This window comes from Mya arenaria, chromosome 11 (genome assembly GCF_026914265.1).
Source record: "Mya arenaria isolate MELC-2E11 chromosome 11, ASM2691426v1".
NCBI lineage: Eukaryota > Metazoa > Mollusca > Bivalvia > Myida > Myidae > Mya > Mya arenaria.
In genome coordinates this window covers 36,846,326-36,866,105 of record NC_069132.1, presented here as the reverse complement: position 1 = coordinate 36,866,105, position 19,780 = coordinate 36,846,326, and the positions used below count along the sequence as shown (strand labels likewise).

General features: G+C 33.3%; 1 protein-coding gene across 2 annotated transcripts; it reads left to right on the top strand.

The window, feature by feature from the left end:
- The first annotated feature begins 4,150 nt into the window (after nt 1-4,150).
- LOC128208862 (tight junction-associated protein 1-like) lies at nt 4,151-19,584 on the top strand. Of its 2 annotated transcripts, none has more exons than XM_052912525.1 (8): nt 4,151-4,248; nt 9,025-9,155; nt 10,631-10,674; nt 11,887-12,057; nt 14,082-14,148; nt 14,547-14,654; nt 15,005-15,088; nt 15,826-19,584. In XM_052912525.1, exons 2-8 carry the CDS (start codon nt 9,090-9,092, stop codon nt 16,255-16,257), a joined length of 972 nt encoding a protein of 323 aa, XP_052768485.1. In that variant the 5' UTR covers nt 4,151-4,248; nt 9,025-9,089; the 3' UTR covers nt 16,258-19,584. The 2 variants fall into 2 exon arrangements, with proteins under 2 accessions (XP_052768485.1, XP_052768484.1); XM_052912524.1 differs by having other exon boundaries at nt 11,884-12,057.
- Nucleotides 19,585-19,780: the final 196 nt, after the last annotated feature.

Genomic DNA, 19,780 nt, shown 5'->3' with positions numbered 1-19,780 from the left:
TCGGATTCGAAGCTAGAAGATGCACTGCTGTATTTGCTTGCTTTAAGAAAGCTTGTTTGTAGCTAACGTTGCTGGAGACAAGAATTATAATTATAACTAAGTATGCCGTTTTTCTTTTTTAATTGGGAATTTGTCCGTTAAGCACCATCAATTTGATTTTTTTTTCATCTAAATTTTAAGTTTCCAAATTTTACTGTATTCTTCAAACGCAATTCAAAGTCCCTTCTCATGAATGACACTTGCACCAGTGACAATACCCAAGCAATTAACAGTAGCGGCTTCTGATAACAAATAATTACAACAGTAGCCAAGTGACAGCGAAAACACACTTTAAAATGCTACTTGTTTACTATAGTTATTACTTTCCGATGATACCATTACCCTTTTTATTCTAAGTTGAAATTATTTCGAAATTTATGATTATTTATTTAACTAAGTTTGCAATACATAAAACAATAATTTGTAGATATCTTATTCTGCAGATAAACTAAAGTGTCAAAGTGTGTGGAGTCCGAAGGACTCCACGAGTACTTTAACCAGCTCAACTGCATTCAACCCCCCCCCCCCCCGACTATGAGACCAATCACGCAATTCATTACTTATATTTACACCAATAGTTCATTATTTCATTTAAGAATTGTAAAAAAAATTATAACGTCATTTCATTTAAGAAAAACCTTACAGTTATTCTTCTTCACCCATTCTGTAAATAGAACGACCCGACCGTAACCAGGCCCCAATATCACGAAAATACTTAAGTAAAATCTCAGTCTCAGTCTCAACTCCTTTTTACACATTACAGTTTGACATTATTAAACATTACTAATGTTTTACTATTTCTAAAAGCACATTCTCACATGCATTATGATGATTAACAGAATTGTTCAATAATCTAAAAAAACATTTCTACAGCCGAAATGTACTTGAGTAAAACTCAAAAATAATAAATTGCACTTAAGTATTTTTTTTTCTTTAAAATATTTTTTTAATCAACATACTGAATGAGAGATTGCGATTGCGATAGAGATATGCATAATTGTTTATTTTTTTCATGATAAACACAATATCCATACACATCCAGGCCATACCACGTGGAGGCGCTCTCAATCATGGCCCTTTTTTACTTTCGAATTTTGAAAATATTAAAAATTTAATGCCAGACATTTATTTATGGTTATTTATGCATGTACATTGGTTGATATACGTTATCATAAAAAAATAAAAACGAAACAAACAAATACAACAGAACAAAGTTACACCAAGTGAAATCATATGTTTAACTTGGTTTGCAATAATGAGAGATAATGAAAAGGTATGTTCACAACAGTTAAGGAAAATAATTACACAAAATAAACAATAGCAAAATATGAAAAAATATACACAGGTAAACAGAAAGGGGAACTTCAAAGACAAATTTCTAAGCAAAAAAAGTTTCAACGCACAGAGAAAACGCATCAATAATCTTGTTCGAAAAAGTGTACAATGCATTGAAATGAAGGACATAAGATTTCATAAGGACTATCACAATGACATGGTGCACTACAACAACAAAGGACACATTAAATACTTTCACGCCATCAGGAAACATATTACGTAATTTCACAGATTAATACCAGCTAAAAGCAATTATTGTGATGTTAGTTATAAATATGCTTATTGTTGTAGTAATAGTAGTAGTAGTTCGCAAATGTGCTTATAAAAACACGTAGTTATTAATTTATTGTTGTTATATAGTTGTTATTTATGTTTTCAAATGTGCTTCATTCATTCATTTAAAGATGTAGTAATATCTATTCATGATTGTTAATGTACTTTTAAACTTATTATGAAATATATTTTTGAAATGAATAAATATTGCATTAACTCATATAAAACGTCTCCGTTTTGAATAATAAGCATATTATAAAATATGCTAAGTATATATTACACTTACCGATTCAGTGCTGCTGTGTAGTTGTACTCATCCCCGACACAAGCACACTTTATACAACTTGAGATGACGTTGGTCCCAAGACTTAAGCTCAAGCTTGCTCATTTGGAAAGGTTCCCATTTTATGAAAAATACAGCAGAAATATACAGAAACAATTAATTATCCTTTAAAATATCCAAATATAATAAAACAAAATACACAGAAACAATTAATTATCCGTTTAAATATCAAATAATACGTATATCCAACACTACATGTTCAATTTTAATTATATTTATCAGACTTCTTCATTTTTGGACCAATTCCATTTAAAAATATAAACCGATGATAATGCCTTTTCAATATTTGTTCAACAAAAAAAAAAAATGTTAAAAATAAATGAGTTATGAGTGGATTTCACGTCTGAAAAAGTGGATTTCACTTGTCAAAATGTGGATTTCACTTCGATTTCCGATCTTTTTTTCAAAATAGGTCTACAACTTTCTTATTTTTGGATCAATTTGGATAAAATTTGAAATATAAACCCATTATGAAGCCCTTTCAATTATTTGTTCTACAGAAAAATTAATTTGTTAAAAATAAATGAGTTATGGGTGGATTTCACGTCTGAAAAAGTGGATTTCACTTGTCAAAATGTGGATTTCACTTCGATTTCCGAAAATTTGCTCTAACTTCTTCATTTCTTGATATATTTCAATAAAATTTGAAATATAAACCCTTCATTAGGCACTTTCCAAAATGTATACAAAAAATAAAAATTTCTAATTAATAAAACTGAGTTGAGAGTGGATTTCACTTCTCGAAAACTGGATTTCACCTCGATTTCCGATCTATTTTCGAAAAATTGCTCTAACTTCTTCATTTTTTGACCAATTTCAATAAAATTTGAAATATAAACCCTTTATGAGGCACTTTCTAATAAATATACAAAAACAGAAAATTATTTATTAAAATTAAAGAGTTGTGAGTGGATTTCACTTCTAGAAAACTGGATTTCACCTCGATTTCCGATCTATTTTCGAAAAATTGCTCTAACTTCTTCATTTTTTGACCAATTTTAATAAAATTTGAAATATAAACCCTTTAAGAGGCACTTTCTAATAAATATACAAAAACAGAAAATTATTTATTAAAATTAATGAGTTATGAGTGGATTTCACTTATTGGAATCTGGATTTCACCTCGATTTCCGATCTATTTTTGGAAAAAAATGAAAAATTGCTCTAACTTCTTTATTTTTTGACCAATTTCAATAAAATTTGAAATATAAACCCTTCATGAGGCACTTTCTAATATGTATACAAAATAAATAAATTATTAATTAAAATAACTGAGTTCTGAGTGGATTTCACGTTTTGAGTGGATTTCACGTGAAATCCACTGGATTCCTGTATCACCCCGCACCGTTTAAAAAGGGTTAAACATTTACAGTTTTGAATCATATGATGCTGTAATTTGATAAAAAGAGTTGAGATTGGGATTTAAATTGAGTATTTTCGTGATATTGGGGCCAGGTTACCAAATTACGTCGCAATAACGCGGGAAACATCAATCACTTAAAATCACTTTAAACGTAAAAAAAATAATTATGACAACACTACAATTAACTTTTCATAAGTTATCACTTTCAAACATATTGATTTAAGATTTTCGAGGTCTGCTGACACAATACAAACAATAACAAGATACACAATTTTCAATTTACATGTATATTGTTATGCTATGATTCGCGATCCGAACATATACAAAGATGTTGCGTTCATCGTAAAATGTTCGCAATCGCCAAAAGACAGTTCATTTAAAGAATGGAAGATGAGTTGTAAATATAAGAAAAGGAAGTACATGTATGCATTGTTTTGGTATATATTCACTTTTATACGATAATGTAAAAACAAAATCGATAAAAAGTAATAATAATAATAATGATATTAATAATAATAATAATAATAATAATAATAATAATAATAATAATAATGTTAATAATAATAATAATAATAATAATAATAATAATAATAATAATAATAATAATAACATTAACATTAACAATAACAATAATATAATAATAATAATAATAATAATAATAATAATAATAATAATAATAATAATAATGATAATAATATGAACGGAGTGTTTGCGGTATCAACGATGATCATGGATGTTTCTTAGATGTGAGACTGTGTGGCGACTCGTTTAGATTGTTGTCTGCTCCCATAACAGTTACTGCTGTTTGACCTAACGGTGAAAAACGGAAGTGAAATACGTAAACGTCAACAACAACAACAACAACAGAAGTAATAAAACAGTTGTTTTTTATTTGGTAAGATAACATTATTAATAATTTGAACTAACATTGATTTGAACTGATATAGTACTTTTATTTAATAAAATTATGGAAGTTATTCCGTGTAATTTGTACTTTTTTTGTAATTTCAGATTGTCATATTGTTGATATGATCAGCTATGCTCATAATGATACTGTATCATTTTGAATACTTATTCATCTATTGTCACGTACATCAGCAACATACACTGGCATAGAGTATCACATGACTTGTTTCCATATAGTCAAATCAAATCTCACATTATAATTTTAATTTAGTGATTCGGAATAAAAAGATAATACATTGGGGATATCATTTTAAATAGTACCTAAAACTTCACCGAACACATTATATATTACCTTTTGGGACGTGTTCTTAAATGTGTAGTGAACCTAAAAAGAAATATATCTACATTAAAGTTATGGAAACCAGAACTATGTAAATAGTAAATACTACTTATCATTAAGCCATTATTTAACTTGACCAGTATAAATTCACGTCAAAATTTGGTTAGCATTGTGCAAAAGTACACACATTGGGTAATAATGACACAATATTTGTTTGTTTCTTTAATTGAAGGAATCAGTTTAAAGTGCACAGTAACCTTTATAAATGAGTTACCTTTAAAAATAATGTATTCATTTTAATTAAAACGTTAATTCATGAAACATAATTCTATAACATGTCACCAAGCAGTGAAGATTTGAAGTTGAAAAAAAATAGCTCATCATCATTCCAGTGAAGAATTAAGTAACAATTAACTGAAACGAATCATGTTGAAAAGAGCATGGTTATTTACGGTAAATAACCATGCTCTTTTCAACATGATTCGTTTCAGTTTAGGTGGACTAACCTAGAGGTAAATTTTACCTCTAAGTTAGTCCACCTAAATGGCCGTCAACGAGTCTTTTGACGATTTTTTTTACTATGGCAGACTCGTGACGTCCACCATCCCAGCATAAAGTAGCGAACGGGCCTTGCACAGGGAATCCTCGCGGCCACAATTTCAAAAATATCTCCCTTATAAATTCAAATTTCTACGAAAATAGTATTGCCTACTATTAAACACATATTTATTTATGTCATTATGCCATAACAACATGTTCAGATATCATAAAACACTTACATGTGTCGATTGTTTATCGAGTATCCCGATATCTGTAAATCTGGGACAAATCTGAGAGGTTGTGTACATGTAAAATGGTATTCGTGATCCAGAATATTTTTATGTGAAAATAACGACTAATGACAAATTAAATCCAGTTAAGATCACTGTCGAGTATATATTGAACAACATTGTCATTATTATTCAACATCGATGTATAACATTACTATATCGTCTTTCACCCGGTGTTAAATGGTAGAGAGTTGTAGCATTACAGGGATACATAAGAAATGTCAAAATAATAAAAAAGTATTCCTGATCGCTCATTATTGTAGCTAACCTCTAGGTATGTCATATTAAATTTTATACCATTACACAGGAGTTTTAAAGGAAATGGAATTGTAACAAGATTCGCCATTTTGTCAGAATATCAACAATATCTGAATGACGCAACCCTTTAGATGTATTTGTCTTCTTAAATCACAGTAAAAGTCTCCAGCTATGGTTTTGATGATCACTTTTTTGCAATAGAAAGCAAATTATATTTCCTTTCAATGGAAGCATTGTAAATTGTTTTTAACTGATAGAGGGCCTGTCACACCTAGCCAATTTGGCTTGCCGGAGCTATGTCAGAGCACAATTTTTTAGGCAGTTTTTGGGGATCGGTACCAACGGACAGGGCTACAGTAAAACAGTGTCAGCATATCTGCAAAAACATTAGCAAAGTCAGGGGACAGTATAATTTTGAACATGCCAGAGCAAGCAACAGACTGTGAGATACATCAGTAGTGTGTCACAAACCCTTCAGTAACAAAATAATGTTAGTTTCCGACCTACCCTACTTTTTGTGCCCCTGATCCTATATTTTTTATTGCAAGCTGATTAATTTTTTTATCATTTTTCTTTTCGGGTAAAATGTTTGCTTGGTAGTTCCTAACTTCATTTCACTGGACGATGCACCCTGTGTAGATTCTTTACCATATTGACATGAAATGCTCACTAGACAAAAAATTGAGGGGGAGGGGGGCGGGGCCTTAGTCTTATTATCATAATTAATATGGGTTTAGCTAAGTTTAAAAAGCACAGGGTGGAACATAAAAAACGATTGGCGCTTAATTACGGGTGAAACGGCACCTTTTATTGGGTGTAAATAACTTTTTATAAATTTGACCGAAACAGATAGAAATGGATACAGACAGAAATGTGTTTACATGTAGTTTAAGTAGTTTAAGTAGTTTAAGCTTCCAACTTCCAGTTTTATATAGTTTGTATGTATTTCAATGTAATTAACATCATATTGTGACGTTCTCTTCTTTTCATGGCGTTATGTAACATTAAGAAATGTTATGAAGCACGTATTGGGGATTTTAATGAGATTGTATGTATTTAAAGTCATATGTAAAAAGCTTTTGAACAAAAAAGGAATCATTTGATTAGCTATAGCATCTAATTCTAAGAAGGCAGAAGGGTGCACATGCTGGTTTCTGTGACTGCAGAAGCCGTCTACCAAAAAATAGCAGTGTGCAGCACCCTCTTAAACATGTGTGTATGAAAAACACATTAGCTGAAACCCTAAATTAATGTAAACATTATTGTGTATCTTCCTCTTTTCTTGACCTGGGGGAAAACCCAATTATTAAAGCTATTCCCCACTTTGAAGAATCATACACTATTACAGTATCAGCGAAAAACTTGGTAATTGGATTTGTGTGTTCATTATTCATGTGGAAGTGGGCAGACTGGTTTCGAGTACAGGGCTGTGTTTCGTGCAAGCTTCACCAATCAATACCCCCTATTGCAAAAAAACAACAAGAGGTCTGATGGACATAAATCAGTCAACACTAGCAGATCCAAAATGCACCGTTTTAGACTAAAATTATCCAAAATGTTCATGGAAGAGGACGTCCAAACTAAACCCCAATATTGTGTTTAATGCCTATGATTTTGGTAACATGGTAGGGGGTTGCTCAATGTGTGCTGTGAAATTGCCCCCTCTCAAGTAAATTCCTGGACCCACCCCAGGCAATCCCATCACATTACGGGGGCCGGGGAGGGGCATCAAAAATACCGGTAGACCAATAAATATCTAATCTGGAATGTTTGCATTGGGAAAATGAGTAGGACTGTTTAAATCAATTTAAATAATTCACAAGAGAAACTTTAAGTTAATTATTTCATCAATTTTATGGTCTCTATATATCTTGTGCAATTGAGAGGAGGGGCCTCTAATAATTTTTTCAATCTTTGGTAAACTTTAGACCTCAGAGTTTGACCAAATTTGGCTGAAAATCGTATTATTCAAACATTTTTAGTCAGGCATTGGTACCTATTTATGATATTTTGGCCATGAAATTTACAGCATAATCTCAAATACAGACAGAAAATCCTATAAAAGATCTAAATATAACCTATAATACCTAACACAGCACCAACAGCTTAAGAAAATCTCGCGTTCCAGGAAAGTACCAATTTCTTCTCAAAATGTCTCTGCTCGGACAGAAACTGTCAATAATTCTGGATAACGCCAAGGCCAGTACCACCAACAATCTTTATCCCATAGCTTCTTTAATGGATATTGCTATGCTTGTGTTATTTTTTAGCGTTTTATTTGCTGTTAATTTGCAGCTGTTTTCTTCAGTAAAGTTTTATACTTGCTACCTTGCGTGATTCTATGTTATATTACTTTGCAATTATTATATGCAATATAAACTTGGAGCATTTATTATATTGGAACGTTTAGTGTGGATATCAAGAGTCTAGTGGTAAGACATTGTTTCATTAGCTATTGATCATTTCAGATAAGCAGTCATGGAGTTAATGCTTGTACAATGTTCATACCAGATATTTATTGATGGAGACCATGTGTGTATAGTAGGCTATTGCAATGGAAAAGGTTGATTAAAAACAGTAATGCATTGTTCGATATTCATATTGCTAAACAAATATTGTGCAAGTAGATGATAAAATGCAGCCGGCAAATGATATCAATATCATCAGCTCATTAGGATCAATTTTCGAACAATCATTAATAAGCTGTATGAACAAACAAGTACTAATTAATTGTAAGCTGATATGAATAAAACTGACATTTACAAATGTATGTGTGGTTTTCCCAATTATGTGGCGGCAGATAATTGGCAGGTACAATTATCATGGCCTGGTATTGGATTGGATTAGGCCAGCCAAACAGCTTGATGGCCAAACAGTTTGACAATAATGTTCATGCAGAGATTTCTCAGGATATCAACTTGATTATGCAGTGGATGGACACCAAAACTGATGACCAGGTTTTGAAGCCACAGGAGCTACTTATAACTAAAAGAGATTATACATTTGTACTTTGATCAAGAGGGAGTCATAGCCCACTCTCAAATTCTATGCATGCTTGGCATTCCATAATCAGAACGAGGCTTAGATGGGTCAGATGTTAACAAAGATTCCAGGCATACTAGCCATGGCTGCAACAGGTCAGGCGTTTTTGACCACATGACCCACTATTAGGAATCATACCTTGATCAAGAGGGGCTAGGCACATCAAATGTAATCATTATTTATTTCAGGCCTTGCTAAATGTCCATTTTTGAGTCCACAAGAGCAACTGTCATGAATCATTATGATACTGGCTTTTGATCGAGAGTGACTGTGCACCTTTGTTGGTTTATTTCAGACCTAATCATAGTGTGGTGGATGCAGCCATGATTTGTTGGAACTGGTAGAAGTCAAACTAAGAAGATGATGATGATGCACAAACGACAGTATTCAGACAACACGGCCACAGTTAAACTGTCTACATGTGTCGTAAGTTTGCTCTCCGAAGTTGATCATTTTTTACATAAGGTTATTTTATACTAACTGCTTTTGAATCAGTAGATAATATTTGAATTCAGGCTTGATTCTGAATTTGGCTAAATTTGATATGACCTCTCTTTATGCTTTTTAGTATGTATGCATAAAAATGAATAAAAAAATCTAAAAACTTAGTGGTTTGTAACCGAAATCGAAATTTGCTTGTATTTATTTGTGTTAAATATGTGACACAAATATTATTTGAATACGTGTGCCCTTCCATCATTTATTGTCATGACACCGTACTTATGACAAATTTTAATATGAAAAGGGGCAATAACTTTTGTCAAAAATGGTGGTTTGTAAACAAAGTTGAATTTGAAATGTACATTATTGTGTAAAAAAATTTCAAGTCTGTCAATCCTTTTATCAGTTAACATCCATACAACATTGACTGACCTACCAGTATCAATCAACAGATAGACAGACAGACAACCTCACTCCTACATAGCCCCCTCCCAGACTTTATTTTTTAAGGATATAAATTGCTACATTTACCACTTTGTAATGTACATTCTACATTGGGTCACATGTAATGAATGAAATTGTTTGGAGTTTTCCTATCCTGATTTTAAGGTGTAAGGCATATTTTAATGCCCCCCTTCGAAGAGGAGGGGTATATTGCTTTGCACATGTTGGTCTGTCAGTCGGTCCGTCGGTAGACCAAAGCTTGTCCGAGTGATAACAATTCCTGGATGTATGGTCAACTATGAATTTTGAGGTCAAAAGTCATGGTTTGAACTCATATTCATCATTAGAATTTCGTCATATATACTTATTCCCTGTTGCTATGAGGAAACATGTACATCTGGGGGCGGGGTGTGGGGGGGGGAGCATAATTTTTGACAAACATCTCTTGTTTATTTTGTGTTTTTTTTATTCTCAACCCATTTTTTACATTATGAAAAATGAAATTAAATATGACCACTGGAGAGGCTTATTAAAGATCTTTTCAGTAACAGGGGCAGTGATTACAACAGTCTCAAGTCTGAGATCAGACTCAAAATTGCAAAATTTCATTTCTCTGTACGTATATCTTTCCTAGCACTACTGGTGAATTCTGCTAAATTATATTTCTTTTTGAATGTTTTACTTTTATGTACAGATGTTTTTGTAAAAGAAATGGAACAAACAGGAAATTGAGAGTCTGAGTCCGAGTCTAGACTCATCCTTGAGACTGTTTGTAATTATGGCCCCAGGTTTTTTTTATTGATTGTGGCCTTGGTTATGTCATTTTTTCCCAATACTATTATAATTTGTCAGTTATTTTTAATATTCCTTAGGCAAAAAATAAACTCTGAAATGCAGCTTTCTTCAACAATGTAATATGCATTAATGAATTTCAATTATTGTATTAGGTCATGCCTGTAAGATATTCAGTTTGTTTATTTGCAAACATTTACTGAAGTGTATATTTTATTTTTCAGCACTGTGGTTGCTCTTGTAAGGGAAAATCCATCACAGATTCAAGGTTTGTACGATTTACATGTACAATTGAATTCTAAATTTGTCTTCTAATATTTCTATTTGTAACATTTAAGTCTGATTTAATTGCCATAGATTTACATGTCAAATAAAACATTCTTTGTACTTTTATTGCATTTTGATAAAACAATGTATGGAGCACAAGATGTGATGTGTAAATGCGTAAACCTACCTTAATAATTATGGTTGTCCGGTTAGCGCAGTGGTTAGCACACTCGCTTCTCACCTAGGCGACCCGGGTTCGATTCCCGGCTTGGGCGCATGTGAGTTTGGTTTGTGGTCACCAAGCCGGACAAGTGGGTTTTCTCCGGGTTCTCCGGTTTCCCCCACAACACAAGACCACACTCTCGCGTAAAATCGTGCCAACGAGAGTGATTAATATAATGTTGAAATAACTTGTTTCACAATCGTTGTAAAATATATATGTTTAAACTAATAATTATGAAAAACTTTGAAGGGTTTTGAACCTTCGAGTCTCATAAGGCATTGGGTTTAGTCAAAATGTCCATATTAGTGGATTGGCATGCGTAGAGTCAAAGTTATATTCTTATACTTACCGTAAGTATTTCTATTATTTTTCATTTCTTAATATAATGGATGCACAGTCGTGAAACATGGTAATAATTTGTATGTAGATATAACATTGAAAAAGTATAACTCAGCAGTGCTTGTGAAATGTTTTCATCGCAAGATTTTGATATTTTGCTGCAAGACTTATCTGATTCATGTTTGTTAATCCCAACTTACATTGTACCCTGGGTCATCTGCAAAACTGTTAGTTTATGCAATTGTGTGTTGTTTTGAACTATTGGATGTGAACTTTTAGCAATAATATTACAAATAGTATTTCTAGGTGTTTACATTCATGTCTTAACCAATAGAATTTCTAGATGGATTTTGATTTAATTGTTTAGAAAGCTTCTGAAAAAAGCTACCAGTTCCATTCATTCATTAATTAGTTTTATTAAGTTGGTAATAAAGCAGTTTGTGCAACAGTAATGGCTAGAAATGAGATATTTAAGTTAACATGAAGAAAGTTGATTGTTAGTTTTGCTCTACTAAACAAATAAGTTTGCACCCAGGTTTACAAATACGTTGGCAGCCAAGTTTACTGAACAAATAATTAGCCAGGTAGCAAAAATAAACACCTTAAATAAATTATAATTTTTTTTTTTTTTATATTACTTGTTTTCAGCAGCCATGCATTGGATCTGCAACACGAGATAGAGGAGCTGCACAGCCGACTGATGAGGAGCCAGTCACATATGTCTAACATGGAACACGAGTATGAGAACCAGATCCAGGTGGCCAACTACGACCTCCTCAAACTGCGAGAGGAGTTTGTCAGACTAAGGGACAGATATGAAAGGTAAACTGTTGTACGTGGCTTACTGACTCATTCTGAGGCCAATCATGGGGCCTGTTTCAATAAAGGATTTTAGTTGTAACTTCAATAATCTTCAATCTGTAAAAATGTGACAAAGGGCAACACATTGACTGTTTTTGTTTTATTTCCTGACCTGTATGTTTATTATGTCTCCCCCTCTCTGGGGGAGACATATTGTTTTTGCCCTGTCCGTCAGTCCGGTAGTCCGTCAGTCCGTCAGTCCGTCCGTACGTCACACTTCGTTTCCGATCGATAACTGGAAAACCGCATGACCTAGGATCACCAAACTTGGTAGGGAGGTTGGTCATGAGGTGTAGAAGATCCCTATTGTTTTTGGGGTCACTAGGTCAAAGGTCAAGGTCGCGGCGACCCCAATGTAAAAAACATTTCCGCTCAATATCTTGAGAATGGTTTGACCTAGGTTCACCAAACTTGGTAGGGAGGTTGGTCGTGAGGTGTAGAGGATCCCTATTGTTTTTGGGGTCACTAGGTCAAAGGTCAAGGTCGCGGCGACCCCCAATGTAAAAAACATTTCCGCTCAATATCTTGAGAATGGTTTGACCTAGGTTCACCAAACTTGGTAGGGAGGTTGGTCGTGAGGTGTAGAGGATCCCTATTGTTTTTGGGGTCACTAGGTCAAAGGTCAAGGTCGCGGCGACCCCCAATGTAAAAAACATTTCCGCTCAATATCTTGAGAATGGTTTGACCTAGGTTCACCAAACTTGGTAGGGAGGTTGGTCGTGAGGTGTAGAGGATCCCTATTGTTTTTGGGGTCACTAGGTCAAAGGTCAAGGTCGCGGCGACCCCCAATGTAAAAAACATTTCTGCTCAAAATCTTGAGAACGGTTTGACCTAGGTTCACCAAACTTGGTAGGGAGGTTGGTCATGAGGTGTAGAAGATCCCTATTGTTTTTGGGGTCACTAGGTCAAAGGTCAAGGTCGCGGCGACCCCCAATGTAAAAAACATTTCCGCTCAATATCTTGAGAATGGTTTGACCTAGGTTCACCAAACTTGGTAGGGAGGTTGATCATGAGGTTTAGAAAACTCCTATATTTTGGGGGGTCACAAGGTCAAAGGTCAACGTCGCTGTGACCTCTAATGTAAAAAAATATTTCCGTGCAATATCAGGAGAATGCTTTGATCTAGGTTCACCAAACTTTGAAGTGAGGTTGGTCATGATGTCTAGTTGATTTTGCAATCAGTTGGTCAAAGGTCAAGGTCACTGACCTTGAGGTGAAGAACCGGTTTCTGCTCAATAACTCAAGAACGTTTACACCCAGGAACTTCATACTTGGTATGCCAGTTAGTCATGACTAGTTGATGGCCCCTATTGATTTTGGGATCCATCATTGATTATTTCTCACCTACGACCACACAATGGGGGAGACATGCGCTTTTTCAAAAAAGCAATCTCTAGTTTTTAATACTGGTTAAAGTTCAATTCACTCAAATATGTAGCAAAATAATGAAACTATGACACTAAGTTTATTTTAATTTAACTTTAATATAAAATCAACTAAGATCTTTATTAAAGCGGCTCCCTGTTGCTTAAAGGTCAGGATCACTCATTATTGTTGAAGCATGCTGGTACAATGTTCAAGTCTGTACCATCTTAGTTAATTGTACATGTATTCGGCAACATACCGGGATATTCTTGTAAGAGACTTGTCTCAAATGATTTTCACATTTATAATCTGTTACATTTACAGTGATCAAAATAAGCAAAACAAGCATAAGAATTGGAGCATGTTCATCTGAAAATATATTTTACAACAAAAAGCTTGCAAGCCCCAGAATCCAAGCTGAAAGGTCAAACATTAAGATACTGACCCTATTCAGCCTATGGCAGTTTAAAATACTTGAGCACAAATGTTAAACATATTGAGATGAATGAAACAAACCACAAAACCAAACTCCATGTTCAAAAGGTGCAGGGTCCACCATAGGTTATACCTTCATGTACTGGTTATATTTCTACTAAATTTTAAAGTATTTGTTTCTACAGGTTGATGGAGAGTCACAAGAGGATGCAGAAAATCAACGACAACCTTGAAAATAAGCTGCTCAACATGGTAAGATCTAGCTTTAAGTAACTTTTAAGTACTACTTCTGAAGTTGGCTTAAACCCAAAAAATGATTAAAAAGGACCTCACAATTTATATATATATATATATATATATATATATATATATATATATATATATATTTTACAGTGTTTTCTCTCATAGATTTAAATTACTTGGGCTCATTTCAATAAATATCAATAATGTCAAATTTTTTATCATTTGGTTCATATATGTGTAAAATAAGCCAGTATTCATATTTAAAATGAGCACAATCTCGTGGAAATAAAAACAAAGAACAATTTTTGAGGTTTATACAGATTCAAGACTGTTTAAGTTATGGCCAAGATCCATCAATAAAACAAGACCCTGGTATATGTAATCACAACCAAACCTCTACCATTCAGGTGAACAGCACTGAGTCCGAAAAAACAGCTTTGCAGAAGGAAGTTGCGGAGATGACCTCCAGGCTGGTGGAGGCCAAGACACTGGTCTGTGAACTGGAGGAGGAAAATGTGAGTAGAACAAGAGGTAGGGTAGGGGATTATTGGTCCATCATTATATCTGCATTATCTGCATAAGAGGCGTCATACTTTCATTTCCACTCTCTTACTTAAGCATTTGTTATCCAATCTTTACTAAAATTGGTTACAATGTTTACGGATGCAATATCTTGACTGAGCTTGATCAATAGCCTGATTACTCTATTAAATCTGGAGTTATGGTCCTTGGATGGTCAAAAAACTGCCAAAAAAGTGGGTGCTCCAAAAAGGAGGCATATTCAATTTGCGGAGTTGAAGAGCATTGTATAGATTTATATAAAAATAAAAAATAAAAATATATATTGTGAATGTGCTTTCTGCAGGAGCGATATCGCAGTGACTGCAATATGGCCGTACATCTCCTACAGTGCAAACCAAACAGCTTTGTGGCGCAGAAACTGCAAACGGTAAGATCTTTTTTGATTACATCAGTATGTATTTTATGTATGATCCATCATTGTAGTGAATGTTTACAGTTAAATTCTAGGTCAATATTAGGAGTTACATTTTCCGTAAAATGTAAATGTTATTTTTATGCCATGAATAGGTACAAAATGATAACATACTTTAATACCAATATTAAAGAAATTGATCAGGAGCTAAAAGCTTATAGAAATCATCTTCTCTCCAGTGTAATATTGAATAAGCACAACATGAAACAAAACATGTCCTTAGTTATGTTAATTACCTCATCTTTAACTCATAGAAAAAGTGTCGAGGTATTGTTAAAGCCTTCAACTTTTGGGCATTGTGCAAACACCCTTACCTTAGGCCTTGCTATAAAATCATGCAAGATATTTACAGTCGAACCCTGTTGGCTTGAACTCTAAAGTACTGGCGCAAATACTTCAAGCCTTGGGAAATTCGAGCCAAGCGGGAATGCTTAACTTCAGTTATTAAAATCGGTCCTTTACATCAAGTTGGAGCCAAGGAGGATTCAAAGCAAAGCAAGGATGAGCCAACAGGGTTCGACTGTATATAAACTTAATACTGATGATAACACTGTAGCAAGGGGAGGTCATTCTGGTTTTAGCAAAAAATTAGTTTTTCTTTAAAGAGTTACCATTATGTTCCACTATCCAGCTCTTTGAGGTGATTAAAACAATGGTTGGTCATCTTGAATGCTAATTATTACTGTTTTCAGTTGCCGATCGATCTCCAGGAGCGAGTTAAAAGTCACATGACCAGCGAGCAAATAATCAATATGGAGAACGGGTCTCCGGAAATGACCAAACTGATTCATGTTCCTATGCAGACATTCCCACCCACTGCCATGGTGTATTCCGTTCCAAAACAGGTCAAAGACGCTCCTGCTAAATCGACTGACACCCAAAATGTTCCGACATCGCTGATGGCGAAGGTATTAACTCAGCCGGAAATTAAACGAAGACGGCAGAGGACATATTTTTGTGTGAAATGCAAAGAGGACTACGTCTATGCACATAAGGAGACACAAACAAACGCTTTAATTACGTTAGATGCTGAAAAAGGTGTTAGAGCCGCAATAAAAGTTCATCGAAAAGTGTGCCATCAATCGTTATCGAATTCCTCGTTGGAGAATGAGTTATATGAATAGAAGGCTGTGGTTTTCTGCTGTAATCCTTAATAATTAAAAGCAATCATTTTAAGGCATTATTTTCATTAAACTTATTTTACATTTTTTTTAAATAATCAGAAGTATTGAAAAGTTTGACATCACAATTTTTTAAAGTTTTACCCCACCAGACATTTTCATGGGTCAAACTCACAGCAAATGGCAAAAATACCTCAAGCCTCAGAAAATTTGCGCCAAGCAGGAATGCTTACCTTCAGTATATAGTATAATCCAATGAGGATTCGAGCCAATGGAGTTCGACATATGTTTATTTGTAGTAGCTCTTACCAGGTAGGTGTTTTACAAATAAATTTGGTTGTATTTATTGATTTAAATGGTGCACTTCTGAATTCCTGCCAAAACGTTTGTTCGTACATGTAAACTGGTGAACAAATTTGAAACAGAACTCGAGGTATTACGTCAATAAACATTGTGACCAAGTTTGATAAAGATTCATTTTTGTATAAAAAGAAGCGCTCAAGTTTGAGATTGAATATGAAAGTAATGAGATCACTAAACTCCCACATATCTTTTTTTTTTAAACAATTAAATGAAATGTTGTATGAAAACTTCTTAGTTTGCAACAGTGGGATATTATTTTGTCTTGCTTTTCAATGCTATGAAAATTAAAGTTTTCCTTGTAAAAAGTTAAAGTAACAATTATCATTGTTATTAATGGTTTTGAGAACAAATATAAACTGCATGGTTACAGCGCTTGTTTGTCTATGTTACAAAGTAACAGTGCTTTGTTTTTAAGATATATTTGAATTGATTTCTGTTGATGTATAATATCAATAATGTTGCAATTTTTTACTTTTCCATCTTTTTTGAAGAAATAGTCTGAGTATTTTGATACCCTTGGTGCTGTTGATGTCGTCAAAGTGCAGAACTTTGAACTTAATACTCAAAATAAATATGAGTTCAAGTTAGTTAAATGAAACTTGGTACACATGTTATCAGACACAATATGCAGTGCTCCAGTCAGGATTTGATAGGGCAGACCAGGGTGCTAGGTCAGACAGGGAACTCATGATGCACACTGAATGAGCCTTAATGGGGGCACTTGCAATGTTCAATATTCAATTCTTATTCAGTATGTGTAGTAACTACTTTCTATTCTTATAGTTTGTTTAGAAGACCTTATCTATTATCTTTACTTTCGTGTCAAAATTATGTATATTTATTATTTTTATACTTGTTTTTGAAATTTTACTGTCAAACAAGCAGGCACCCTGCTGCCTAATTTTCACTACACCTTGAGAGTGCTGGAAAAAGCAGCAGGGTGCCCCACCCTGCTATTTAAGCCTACCTGGAGCACTGAATGCGGGCATGTATTGCAAGTCAACCATCTGGCTTTGTTCTACTGAAAAAAAACAACTGTCAAGCATTTACCTTCCCTCCACGATACTCTTCTGAAATTTTATTTACACATACTGCTAAGTCAAGATTTTTCAAGTGCTATTTTACATGTTGTATTTCTGAGATTTCTTGGTACATGTTTCTACGCATGTATATGATTTTATTAGTTATTGATATTATCTAAACCTTTTGTTTAAGTTGTTAATATTTCATGTTTTTGTTTAATAAATGCTATGTTATACCATTTTATTTCTTTCAGTATTTATACACTAAAAGACATACTCCAATGACTGCTTTGTTTAAGATTTCAGACTGCTTCGTTCTAAAATTGTATTATTTTTTATAACATGTTATAATTTTCACTTCTTCATGCATATTTAGCTGTGTTTGTGATGTGTTTGTGACTTTGCCATATCAATGTTTGTCTAGTCTTGTTATGTTAATTCTCACATCATCATTCTGACATAATCGTTTATGACTCATGATCATTTTTATACTTTCATCTGGTTTATTGTTGAAAACTCATCATTTTAGCGTGTCTGTTCGAAAAACTGTTTAGGTATTGTGTTTGAGGTGTCAAAGTAGTCATGCAAATACTTCTCTATGAATCAGAACTTGTTATGAAACTTGGTACAGATGTTGCAAGAGACAATTTGCACACATGTAGCAAGGCTGATGACTCTTGCTAAAATAAAATAAAATGTTTGTATAATTTTTCTTGTTTGACTTGCTCCAGGGTGCTCTTGTTTATGTTTAAAACACCTGAGGTACAGGTTTGATATGGTTTCTCAATAGTTTTTCATTTTTGTGAAAATTGTTAATACTTGGGCAAACTATCATGAAAAAACTCAAGTGAAATCTCTATCTGAAACTCAGTTCATTTTATCTCATAAAAGCAAAGTATAATCCAAGATGTTTTACATTTTTACACATTTAAAAAACATTTGATTTTTTTTTTGAAAATTCAAAGAAAATTTATTCCATGTACCAAAAATTATACTAGAGTGATTATTAAAAAGTAATGAAAGTACTCAATTATAATAACTGTTTGAGTATTTTTTCTTTGGAATCTTGACCAAAGTTTTTTCATCAACAAACTCTTTTAGAGAATGTTGTTTTAAAACATTTAAAAAACATATATAATTTTAAATAACAGTTGATGTCATGTTGTAACATGAGTTGAGACTGAGATGAGGCTTGAGTATTTTTTATTCATGATATTTGGGCCAGGAATTTCTGATATATGGTATGGTTATACTCATGTGAAAGAATTGCATTGGGAACAAAAATCTTGTACATGTATATACATAAATCATGGTGTTATTTGTCTTTTCTAAATAGATTAAGGCAATGTGGGATTGTGGGACATTATATGCTGAATATAAAAAACTTTGGTCGAGTGCTATAGGTCTACCTCTTAATATGCTCTCATCAAAAAGGTTGTGGTTTATCACCTGGTCCCAATTTCTCGAAACTTCTTAAGCTAAACAGGCTTAGGTAGCTTATTTCAATCAGCTGAAATACATACTTAAATTAAATTTTGATAATTGAAAAATGTTTTATATTGTTTTATTGTGACTATCATAAAGATATTTCCTGTCTGAAGTATAAACATTCTTAAATTAAATATTATGCAAATTATTGAAAAACAAAAATAGTGAGCTTAGCTTAATCCTGTTATAAGGGACTTTGGAAGAATCGAGAAATTGGGGCCAGGGGATTGTTCTCAGACTCTCAAAATAGATATCATCATATCCTTACTGGTGTCGACCCAGGAAATGGACTCAAGCATGAATCTATAAGCTATCAGCTTTCATCACTATCCATGTTAAAGATATTAGTATAAACTCATATAGAAACTTGTTATTTGATCCTTGTTGTTATGACTTCAATATTTGATTGTTTTTTACTGAGATATGTATGAATTGTTTAAAATAAAGTTAAATACTTGCTTGTGTTTTGTGACTTTTTATGAAAACACTGCTGTTTAAAATTATGGAGAGAGTTCTTTTGTTGAAAACAGCAATCCCTACAAAGTAAGATAAGGACCTATCTTTAACACAATTAAAGGGACTTGTTCATGTTTAAATTTGTAAATTACAATCTGTTTTTATGATGTTGATATATGCTCGAATTTTGTCTTTGT